The sequence below is a fragment of the Arachis ipaensis genome, chromosome B10 (genome assembly GCF_059453495.1).
Source record: "Arachis ipaensis isolate K30076 ecotype BB chromosome B10, ASM5945349v1, whole genome shotgun sequence".
Taxonomy (NCBI): Eukaryota; Viridiplantae; Streptophyta; class Magnoliopsida; order Fabales; family Fabaceae; genus Arachis; species Arachis ipaensis.
In genome coordinates this window covers 18,407,301-18,420,218 of record NC_142435.1, presented here as the reverse complement: position 1 = coordinate 18,420,218, position 12,918 = coordinate 18,407,301, and the positions used below count along the sequence as shown (strand labels likewise).

General features: G+C 32.7%; 1 protein-coding gene across 1 annotated transcript; it reads right to left on the bottom strand.

Moving 5' to 3' along the window:
- Positions 1–9,459: 9,459 nt before the first annotated feature.
- LOC110268366 (uncharacterized) lies at positions 9,460–11,650 on the bottom strand. Its single transcript, XM_088507308.1, has 6 exons — positions 11,578–11,650; positions 11,225–11,463; positions 10,935–11,147; positions 10,191–10,281; positions 9,961–10,064; positions 9,460–9,852 (listed from the first exon to the last, which is right to left on the bottom strand). Exons 1-6 carry the CDS (start codon positions 11,648–11,650, stop codon positions 9,460–9,462), a joined length of 1,113 nt encoding a protein of 370 aa, XP_088363434.1.
- Positions 11,651–12,918: the final 1,268 nt, after the last annotated feature.

The following is a 12,918-nucleotide window of genomic DNA, read 5'->3' as shown; positions in this document are numbered from 1 at the left end:
TCGTGTGCTCTTTTATTACCTGCAAACATGAGGAGCATTTTATTTATCAGCAACTCATATAATGAAGATGTAAAAAAATGCAATATTATTATTTTAGATTGATTCAACTGAACGATTGACTTTTAGTCCTTTTACAAGTGTAATAATCCGTGCTATGCACGTAATAAAATTGAAATTGTAATTTTAAATTATTCAATTAAAATTAATTTGAATTATAATAATTTAATTAATAAATAAATAATATGATGTGCATTGTTCGTATTTTTTAAATATAATATTAAATGTATTAACTCGAATGTAGCTATTAAGTGTATAAAAATTATGTTTGAATTATGAATTTTCTAAATGAAATTATCCCGTTTAAAATATTTAAATTATGATTTCAATCATAAATTACAATTATGATTTAAAAAAAATTCTTTTGATATAATATTACATTTTTTCTCCATTTTGCTATTAATATATTGATATTGCAAGTCTAAATTACAGTATTTTACTGAATCTTGATTGAAAAAGAAAATAGTTACGTGTTTCTACTATTATTTAATTTATTTAATACACCATGTGCTAACACTAACAGTATTTTTGTTTAAAAAAATATTGATAAAAATAGATATAATATAATTACAAATATAACATAAATAAATAAAATATATAAGTAAATGCGAAACAATATGTTTACCAATGTCTTTGTTAAATTTTATAAATTAGAGAATAAATTATGTATTGGATTGCTCGGTGATCACATAAATGATCAAGTAATTGGATTATAAATTGATCTCATAGCTTAGTGTACATCTTTTTTTTTTCTCATTTTTGAATGAAAGCGAGAATTAAGAGAGTAAGTAGTAATACATAAAGAAAAAGAAATTTACACTACAACACATAATTATTATCAAAAGAAATATTCATATTAAAATATTAAAATTTTACATATTACAAATCATGAAGATCAGTATTGGTCACTTTTTTCTATTTTTGACTATGATATAAGTTTTTCTTTTCCAGTCAAGAGTCCAATAACATCTAATTGAACAAAAAAAAAGTTAAATTAAAAGTACCAAATTAAGGACAAATGAGTGAATAATATAAGAAATTATAACTTTGTACGTGTATAAAATAAAGAGAATTTACTGATTTATTTTATGTTAAACGATAAAACTAACAATAGTATATTAATAAAAGGATATACCTTTAAAAAAAGTCACAATACAATTTCAAATATTTTTGTAAATAAACTGTTAAAATTTTTGTTATTAATAAAATGATGCCATTATACAATTTTTTGGCAAAAAGTTTAAAAATAACATATCCAAAAAGAATAGTCATAATATATAAATTGAGACAACAATTTAAATTTCTCTAAAACTAATTTAATCAAATAATACCAACATTAGAACTAAATTACTTAAATAATATTTAATTTATTCTAATCCTTAAATACGTATATATTAAAGTCATTCTCATAACAATCAACCAAAATAACATCATAAGATCGAACACTTAGAATCCGTACAAATTTAGACTATCTTCTTGTTAAAATTGTCAAACTAAATTGACTTTATTCTCCTCAATGGCATTGCATTAATGCACCAAAACTGAACATAAATTGAGGAAATTCAATCTCATTATATGCTCCATTTCGAATATTTTCGGACAAACATAGAAAATATGGAGGGATGTGACTTGAACTTGACCTACAAAGCTCCTTAGAAACAATTGCCCAATCAAAGAAGAATAACAGATTAGAAAAAAAATGAATGCTTTGATTCTTAGATTTAGACTCATTAACCGCAAAAAAATACTATATATAGCCTTTAGTAGTACAAAAATAATTATAAAAATTAATTATTGCAATATCAATTTACCACTATGAACGTTAGTATCATATTTATGGCAATTAGAATTATAAATTTATGTTTAATTTTTTATATAATTATAATTAGGATATTTTTCTAAATTAGTATAATTATGCATTATTCATTAAATGCTAATTGTAATATAATTTTAATAAAGATATTTTTTAAAATAAATTTAGATGGGAGAATAGTGCATTTGTTTGGAAAAGAAAATAAATTCATGAGAAATTGACACCTTACTTTCATTAGTTGGGGGAAAATAAAATTTTAGCATATTAAGTAGATTATTTTATATAATTATAATAAAGATATTTTTCTAAATTATTATAATTATGCATTATTCATTAAATGCTAATTGTAATATAATTATAATAAAGATATTTTTCTAAAAATAGTTTTAGAAGAGAGAATAGCGCTTTCATTACATGAGAATAGTACTTTTTAAAAATAAATATATTTTTTAAATTAGTATAATCATGCATTATTTATTAAATATTAATTGTAATATAATTATAATAAAGATATTTTTTAAAAAATAATTTTAAAAGAGAGAATAGTATTTTCATTACATGAGAATAGTACTTTCTAAAAATAAAGATATTTTCCTAAATTAGTATAATTATGCATTATTACTTAAATACTAATTATAGTATAATTATAATAAAGATATTTTTATAAAATAAACTTAGAAGACAAAATAATGCATTTATTTTGGCGGAAAAATGGATTCATGAGGAATCGATACCTCACTTCCATTAGTTGGGGAAAAACCCAATTTTAATATATTAAGTAAATGGTGTTAACTTTTTTCAGCGGTTGGCTCATCCTGTGCGTTCCTTTTCTTTTCCCTTCTTTACTTTTGACAACACATCACAATGCATATATACTCCGGTATGTTTTACTTTGCTACACATTATTTCATCGGATTTATTAAATGCTACACACAACTATTCACTTAATATACTAAAATTTGATTTTCTCCCAACCAATAAAAGTGAGGTGTCAATTCCTCATGAATTCATTTTTCTGTCAAAATAAATGCATTATTTTCTCTTCTAAGTTTATTTTAAAAAATATTTTTATCATCATTATATTATAATTAGCATTTAAATAATAATGCATAATTATACTAATTTAGAAAAATATCTTTATTATATAGTTCTATAAAATCAATAATTAATGCATTATTAAACTACTTATCAATTATCAATTGAAAATATAATAATAATAATAATAATAATAATAATAATAATAATAATAATAATAATAATAATATATGATAATTATATGATAATGGCACCAGTTATTAATAACCAATTTATATTTTTTAAATAAATTTATTTTAAAAAATATTTTTATTATAACTATATTATAATATTCTAATTAATATTTAATGAATAATACATAATTATATTAACTTAGAAAAATATTTTTATTATAATTATATTAAACCAATATTTAATACATTCTTTAATATATTTATATTTATTATTTACCAATTTCTTTTATTTTTATTTCTCACATTTGTTAAATATTTCTTTTTAATTATTGTTATTTAATTTTTTTATTTTAGATATTAATTGTTAATAAGTCTCCACAATTATTTTTTAACTATTAGTGTTATTGGTATATTAGTGTATTTTTAGAAATATTGAAAGTGAGATATCAATTTTTTATGAATTTTTTTCCTTTAAAATAAAAACACTACTTTCAATATATTTATTATATTTACTTTCTTCTCAATCTATTTTAAAAAAAATATCTTTTTTATAATTATATAAAAATTAATATTTAATACATTATTATACTAATTGCCAATCATTATATATCTTTAATCATTCTAATTATTATATTAATTTATATAATTCTAATTCTCAATGTTTGTACTACAACTTGATACATACATTGATACAAATTGATACTAATTATTATATTAATTGTATAATACTAATTATTAATCATTAATATTTTTTAATTATTATTTTTAATCAAACATAATTAGTGGCAAATTAATACATACATTAATGGTGATAAATTAATATGGATATCAATTAATAATAATAATAATAATAATAATAATAATAATAATAATAATAATAATAATAATAATAGAAAAGGTTTAAGATATCAATAATTAAAAATAAAAAAATAAACATAAATTTATAATTTTAATTGCCATAAATATGATACTAATGTTAATAGTGGTAAATTGATATTGATATCAATAATTAATTTCTATAATTGTTTTTGTATTACTAAAGGTTATATATACACTACAGGACAAGCGGTGAATGGCGGCGGTTTATATGCCAAATTGCGGCGGTGTTGAACCGCCGCTAAACAGATTACCAGCGGAGCAACATCTGCAGTGCATAAGGGCGCGGGAGTTACATTTTGCGGCGGTTACCAGCAACCGCTGGCATAACCGCCGTAAATCAGCGGTTTTGCGTCAAACACCTTGGTGGCAGTTTATAACTGTAAGACCCAGAATCTTTGAAAAGTCTTTTTATGATCAAGTCTCAAATCATATAGTTATTTATAGCCTTAATTTCAGAAATTATTTTATTAAAGATAATTAAGGCAAGTTTTGATTTATTGAACTTGAGATAAGTTACGATTATTATCCAATTTTGTAATTATTGGATTATTTTCTATATTCAGAGTATAAAGTTGGTAGTTGTGAAATAATAAGGATTTCTATATGATTTGAATTAAATAAGTAATATTTTCAATATTAATTCTGCTACTTTGGAAAATAAGGGATTTAATTATATTACTCCTAATTATTTGATTTGGACATTTTATTGAAAATAATTTATGAAATTGATGAGCAAATAGTATTTTTATACATTATTATTAATGGATTAGAATTTATTTCTAATTATTATAATATCCCTATTTTTATTTGAAATTACTAAAATACCCCTAACCCTAAATTTTGAAATGAAACCCTAACCCTAAAAACCCTAACCCGACCCGGTTTCCCCATAGCTGCTGCAGCCTTCCCTTCTAACAGCAGTGGCAATACACGCAATTCCCCTTGATTTCCATGAAAGAGAGAAACTGAGGTAGAGTGGGAGATGGAGACTGAGTTGCGGCAGAGGAGAGGCGGAAGGAAGCTCATCGTGTTGCCGTCGCCGCGCCACCGCGCCGTCGCGTCGTTGCCGTCGTTGGAGAAGCTTCGCGCACCGCCGTCACCCCCTGGCGCCACCGCAGAAGCCGCCCTCCCCGATGCCATAAATCGCGAAGAGGAGAGAGGACTCGCGCCGCCTCCGCCACTGTCAATCCATCGAAGCTGGCGCGAGAAAAGAGGAGGAAGGGGCGCTGTCGTGCGCCGTCGCCGCCGCACCTGGGCATCGCTGCTGCAAGCTCACGTTGCCGCGACGCTGCCGGAGCTTCCATGGCCGTCAGAAACTGCCACCTACCTCCGCCACTGCTAGGGTTCGCCGCCGGTGCGCCGTTGAAAGGAAGGCCGTTCAGTCACGCCGAGCAGGAGAGACAGAGAGATCTGAAGGTGTGCTGGGAACCCAACCACCGTGCCTGGCCACCGATCGCGTCACTGGCGCCGCCTCGGTCGGAACTGCCGCCGATTGAGCACCACAGAGAACGGAGAGCGCGCTCGATGAGTGAGAAGGGATGGAGGCTGGGCTGGGAGTCCAACCACTGTGTCCAGCCACCGTTTGTGTCGCCGGCGCTGCCTCTGCCGGAGCTGCCTCTGCCGGAGCTGCCGTTGTCAGAAAGGGGTTTTGGACCGCCGGGAGTGGTTCTGTGACCTTCCGGAGCACCGTCGGAGCTTCTGGCTGCCCTTGCCGTCGCCGGAAAAGTCTATCGGTAAGGGTCTTAAGTTGGTTCTCCTTTCCGTTGAGTTTCTGGAAACCTCACTGTCACTGCATATGGTTCAGGTCATCGCTGCCGCTTGAGGTGGCTGCCGAGCTGCCGCCAAACCGGTTCGGAGACCGCCGCTGCTTCGGTTCAGCCGTTTCTTCTTCGGTTCGGTAAGCGTTTAGATTTGAAAGCCTTTTAGTTACCGTTCTGTTATCATACGCTGAGGTTTGTGGCGTTAATTGCTATAGGATTGAGTTTCGGTTGTTGTATGTTGCGATTCGAGTTGTTGAGACTGTTGCGAAAGTGGCTTGGAGCTGAGGTTTTGGTTGCCGTCAGTTCGGGTTGAGGCGGAAAGGACTTGATGAGGCGTTTGGGTTATGGAATTGCGTTTTGAGGTAGGGGCGCTTTCCAAAAACTATAGTTTATTATTGGAATTATTACATATGGGTACTGATGTGAGATATTGTGTATTTGGTGATTGTATCTGCCTTATGTATTATTTGATTGACTCGAATGACTATGGATGTTGGTTTGGCCGAATTGTTGTGTGGCTTGTGAAATGTAATGTTTGAAGTTGATTCTTTAAAGATTTGAAATGAGTTTAATCCGTTGGGGATTGGTTTGAATTGAGTCAATTATTTTGATGATGTGGAAGATAGAATACTCTTGAAATTCAGCCTGGGTTGCTTTAATTGATTTGGTTTTGATAAGTGATTTATTGCTGAACCGATTCTTTAAAGCTTTAGAAATGAGTTAAATCGATTGATGTTGAGTTGATTTTTGAAATGGTTTTTCTTGAGATAAGCCACTGAGGCGACTGTTGGATTTAGCTTGCTTTTGAATTGATTCTGGTTTTGAGCTGTTGAAAAGGAATGAGAAACGGTTTAGTTGGGACCCGAACCGGGTGGCTAAAGTCCAAGTTTTAGGGGAGGTGCTGCCGAAATTTCTATAGAATCCGAGTCCTTATTTGAAATGTTAATTGGGGAATCTTGAGTTTAATGCCTTTCCTATCTATTTTGAGGATTGTGAAATTATGGCTTCTTTATTACCTTTACTTCGAACAATTAAGAAAGCAATGAAGTTATGCTTTGAAAGAATTATTGAAAAGAGAATCATGATTTATCCTTATTTTCCAAGAAGAACAGTATGTCTTTGGGTACAAGTCATTTGAAAGAGAATTTTGCTTTGAGGCTGTTTTAAAAGGTAAAACGGGTTTATGTTTTTCTCTATTAAACACAAAGATTGTCCCTTGGGAGAGTTTTCGTGATTTTAAAAGGAATTGGATTTCGATTGATGAGCCTCATTATTTTGACATTTTAAATAAGATTCAAAGTATCCTTTGAACTCTAGTTTAACACAACAAAAATGATTCTCTTATCGGTTTGAAACGCTTCCGATTTAATTATGGAATTGAAGCCGGTTTTGTTTAAGTAAAGGAAATGGTTTTGAAAGAAGTAAAGATTACGTGACTCGGTTTGGCTTAGATCCTATTTTCTTACTCAAATCAGAAAGCCAATGTTTTAATGATTTTAAATGAATTTGGTGAAATGAGATATGTTATTCTCCCCTAAAGGCTTGGGACTCTGCCGAGAAACTTTGTTATAAAATCCCATTGTTGAATGGATGATTTTGAATGTTTCAAAATAAATCTTTAACTTGCCATGGTTATGGAAGTTTGGAAAGAGGATGCCGAGAGTGGCATTGTTTTCAAAGGGGAATTTACCTTGAGTAAAAGTGGCTTATGAGCCTAAGATGATTTGAGAAATGAGATCTTTAAAGCCAAGGCTGAAAAGAGTTGAAACTCGATTTCAAAGTGAAATGAATTGAGAAAATAATTTATGGCTTAAATGCCGACTTTATGAATTTAATGATGTTAAATGGTGGAAGTGCTGTTTTGTTGTGAGCCGGAATGGCTGTGTATGATTATACATATTGGTTGGTTTTGGATTGAACCATGAGCCGGAATGGCTGTGTATGATATGAATATTGGCTGGTTCTGGACTGAACCGTGAGCCGGATGGCTGAGATGGATGTTGATCCATGGATGAGATTGAATGCATGTTTATGCTGAATCATTGATAAATGTGAATGTTGCACTTCCACTATCTGAGATACGAGTTTCCCTGGGTAGTAGCAGTGGCTAGCCACCACGTGCTCCAGGTTGAGACTTGATACTCTGTTGACCCTATGTCGTAAGTGTGGCCGGGCACTGTGAAAGGCCCGGATGAGCTCGCCCCCATAAATATTCACCAGTGATGGTGATGGATAAATATTCACCAGTGAGGGTGATGGATATGGATCATGATTATGATCAAGTTTATGATGAGTATAACTCGAGTTGGGGATGCACGACAGAGGGACAGTCCAATGGTTAGCTACCAGGACTTGTCGGGTTGGCTCTATAACCGACAGATGATATCATCAGCCATTAGGGACAGGCATGCATCATATGCATTTGTGTGACATTGGTTGGGTGTGCATATTATACTTGGTTTGCCTATGTGATTAATTGCTAACTGTTCTGCTTGTAATAACTGTTTGTTTGTGCTTGAACTTCCTATATGTGTTTGCATCTGGGACTCTGTTGGATTGTGGTGATTGGTTGTTGGTTGGATTGTTTGGGCCTAAGGCCGTGGTTGGAAAGAGATGAACTGACGGTTGATTTCGGTTTTGTGTTTCTGGTTTGGAATAAAATTATGAAAGGCTATTTTGGTTCCGCATAGTTAAACCGTTTTGAAAGGCTTTTGAGTTTTTGAGAAATGAACGGTTCTTCTTTCCGAAAAGATTTCCGACTTTACTTTCATTGTAAACCGTTGTTTTTGAAAAGAGGCATAAGACAGTTATGAATCACTGGTGCGGTTATCTTCACGTATCCTATTACAGTAATTCCCAAAAACCCTCTACTGAGAACCCTTTCGAGGATGATGTTCTCACCCCCTTACATTTTTCCCCTTTCAGGATATGGGCGCAGAAGTTACGAAGAGCTTATTCAATTGTTGTTGTGATACTCTGTATTGTTTTAGTTATGGTTTATTGTACCCTCGCCTTTATCTTGATATATTCGGTAAGAGGGATAGGAATTGTATTGGATTATGTTTGTAGTATTACTTATATATATGTATGTATATATATGGATGTACGTTATCGAACGAAAGTATCTTTGGGAGCGGTATTGCGGGTTAAAGTTTTAAACAGGCTCATATTTTAGTATTAAATAGTATAAGTGTTGTCGTAATGTCCGAGCTATCAGAGTCGCGCAGCCGGAAGTGTGAGCTCTGGTAGTTAGGGTGTTACAATAACCGCCGCAATTTTAAGGATCGTATTTAATGAAATTGATTTGCGGCGGTTTTAGAACCGACGCTATTTGAGGCTTCGTTTTTTAAATATTTTATTCCCGGCGGGTTGAAACCGCCGCTATTCCGACTTTTTTTTTTGCGTAATTTTACAAATCTAGCCCCTTTTTTCTAAACTAATTTTAATTTAAAGAATCTTAACGTTACTTAATTTTTGTTATTTTTTATATTTTATATATTTTTTCCCATCTTTCTTAATTAAAGAATATTAAACTTTTTTTTTTATATAAAATGCTGCACTATGAAAAAAAACTCATTAATATTTAACTGCAAAGCAATCTAACATGTCTATTTTAATAATGTCAATAACGTATTTCAATAGTCATCCAAAAAGGTAAAGTACTTGGCTAATACTTAATGCCTCATATTTAACATAAACAAAACATGTACTGAAAATCTAAGTATCACATAAATCCTAATATCTATGTTCCTCCATGTCTGTCCAAAGAATTCATCCATGCAGCGATGTCTGGAGGCAGCTCCCCACATTGCTGTTGGACCAGATAACTCAGCACACTCTCTATTTCCTGCCTCTTCGTCTTCTCTGCTGCTAATTCATCCTCAATTGCTTTCCTCTTCAATTTTTCGGTCGTCACCTCCGCTTGTAGTTCACACAGCATCCTTTGGGTCTCTTCTACTTGAGCTCTTTCCACCGGCGGCTGTGAACTCGGACGGAAGAGTTGACTTGGTGTCGGCCCGTGTCCCATCCCACGCACTCTACCCGGGTGCTCTTTGCCCAGAGCTTGGGCAAAGGAATCATTCTCTGACAATATTCTTGTAGATTCATCCAGTTGCTCAAGCTCAGATATTTTTTCCTGCAAGCATAAACATAATTACACAATCACACCAGGCTAATAGCATACTCAAGACATTTTAATTGCTAAACCCAACATGTTACAACATATATGACTAAGTGTACTTACACCAATCCTCCGAGCTTCTTCATGTATATAGCTGCCATCAGATCTTTTGTGCTTTATGATCCATACTTCTCCCCTACCAACAGTCCTTCCTTGTAGTTGTGATTGTGAGAATAAAATTTATCCCATGAATTTCACTTCTATAAATTTTTTCAATACTTCTAACATTGTTTACTCTATGAATAAATCAACACTAAAAGCCACTTATTCTCTATTACAAGTTTATATTACCTCTTCTTTCCTAGCCCTTGCCAAGCTTTTAGATCCGCTAGTGTGCGTGTAAAGTTGCTTCTTTCGATTCAGCGCGTTTTGCTTGCACTTCGCCTATTAAAAATCAACAGTAAGCTTGAATTCAATGAAGTACTAAAACTTGCTTAGTATAGTATACATATATCCTACGTTGTAAGAAACTCAAAATAATGGGGCATTAAGTATACTAGTGTGGAATTTGAATAAACTGTACGTAATCTAAATTTAAGTATTGCTTTAACAAAAAGAATAGTTATACGGATGCAGTCCCTATTTACATATAAGAAGTTAACAATATTATTTTATTTCTAATATGTAAATGCCACCCATAACTCATACCACAACTAACGGAAAAAACATTTAGCAGCCCCTGTGAGCCAATAACAATCATATAGCATAAATTATAATAATAGGGGTACTCAAATTAAATTAATTGTCTTATATGGTAACCTACAACAAATAAGGTTCTAATAAGGAAGATTGGTGTACACCAATCTCAGCATCATGCATGTATATATTAAGATCTTAGTCAAACAGCCTGTGCTGGGAATTGATGTATTAAAGTGAATTAATCATGTATACTAATCAACATGGTTCAAATTCAGCTCAATCGGAATAAAATCTATTTATTTATACCAAATCATATCAACAAAACAAACAGATTACATTTTTTGATTTCAAGGAAATTCATTTTTTAAAAAAGTATATGTATTAAATGAATGGGGTACCTTTGTTGCAGGATCATTACGATACTCAATAAACCACTTCCAATGCTCTCTAGGAATTCCCTCCGGGCGCTGCTCAAGATTCTGCTTAAGTGTCCTTGTTGGTTTGTAATGCGAGTCAAACAGCCTCCCCCTTGTGTCCTTCCAAGACTTCTCCATTTGTTTCAAAAATGATTTCTTGATTAAACCACTGCTATCCTGGAAGTGGAACATCTCCTGCGATGACATTGTCCAGCTGTAAGTAATTGCAAGTTGAATGTTTGATATGATTAAACAATGCCAAAAGTCATTACCTTTATACAATTGTCATAAACCCTGTCTTTGCCCTGCACCTTTGCCCAACTCTTTTCACAGATAGGAAATTTGCTGTAATCAGAACCCAGCGCTCCTAGAATGCCACTTAACAGGCAAGCTCTATCTCCGACTGCCTGCAGTTCCTCATTGAATCTCAGGATGATCTTGCTACCATTAAGAGACCGCTCCATAGCCTCTCTCACATTCATTTTAGCTTGCTTGATTATACCTTCAGAATCTAACAATAAAGAAGAAAAAATGTAATTTATGTGCTCAATGTGCCCCACATGTAAGGAGCATAACAAATCATAAGCTGATCAATTAAAAAGATTTTAAGTTCAACACTTGTTACCAATGAGATCAACATCCCAAAACTCAGTAGTCTTTCGTCGTTTGCGCTTTGCAGCATCAGAAGCAGCAAACATCCTGTCAATGTGTTCCTCAAACGAATCTACCTCGTTCGCCTCCGGGTCAATGGCTTCATTGCACGGTTCCGTCACTCGTGAACCGTTAGTGGCCTGTGGCTCAGGTCTTGGTTCGCTCCTGGGCGGATGAAAGGGTTGCAGAATAGCTGCTGCAGAGACACCACCATTACTGGGGGGCGGAGGGATGAGCCAGTCATCGTCATCGGATGGTGAAGACACAGGAGGTGCAGCTGGAGGCTGCTGACGCGGTGCTCCACTCTTGTGCCTTTCTTGAAGCGAGCTTTCCTGGGCATCTTACAATCCTAGTAAAAACACATGTATCATGCCAAAAAAAAATTAATTCCTCATGGAAGAATAAAATAATTAACCAACAAATAGCATTACTCACATTTTAACTATGTAACAACATATTAAAAACCAATCTATATATGTACATATAGTGATTATATAAAAAGAGTCTATTTTTTCCAAATGATCCAAATACATGTAAATTAGAAGAATCTAATGAAATTTCATGGGGAAAGCTGTTAATGGATGAGGACACTAATAAAGCCATAGGATTTTCTGTACAGAAATGATACCTTATATACAGAATTATTAATTAAGGTACTATGATTAAAATTACCTTTTTTAATATTCCTATTTATCACAGGTGTATTAAATTCCAAATATTTTTAATTAACGTACTATGATTAAAATTAACATCCATCATTAATAATCATTACCAGAATAAATTAAGAAATCATGGTTAAAATTAGCATCCATCATTAATAATCCTAACAGAATTAATTAAGAAAATATGACTAAAGTTAATATTCCCAAATTTGCATGAACAATATCTACTCCATTAGATTCACCATTCCCGTTATCAATGTTCATATTCATAGCAGTTGTGCCAATCGCAGTTTTTTTTAATCAAGAGAATGTTTTTTTACTTAATATAATTAACTTAGAAATTAGAAGGAACTATCAGTGGCCATATTCTTGCACCCTTTTTTACAGTTACATTGAAGACTAGAACATGCAACCCCCCAAACGACTTATATTTCATCTGTGAATGTTCATACCCACATAGAAGGAAAGGTAAAGTTAAGTTAATTAAAAAAAAAACAGATTGATTGCATGCAATTAGAACCAGTCAGCATCTCATTTAATTTGTACTTGTGGCCAGTGGATGTCAGGTAATGTGGTTTCTTCCTAATAGCATTGATACATAGTGCACGAACTCAACTAAAAATGCTCAGCTCACAACATAGATAACTGACCCA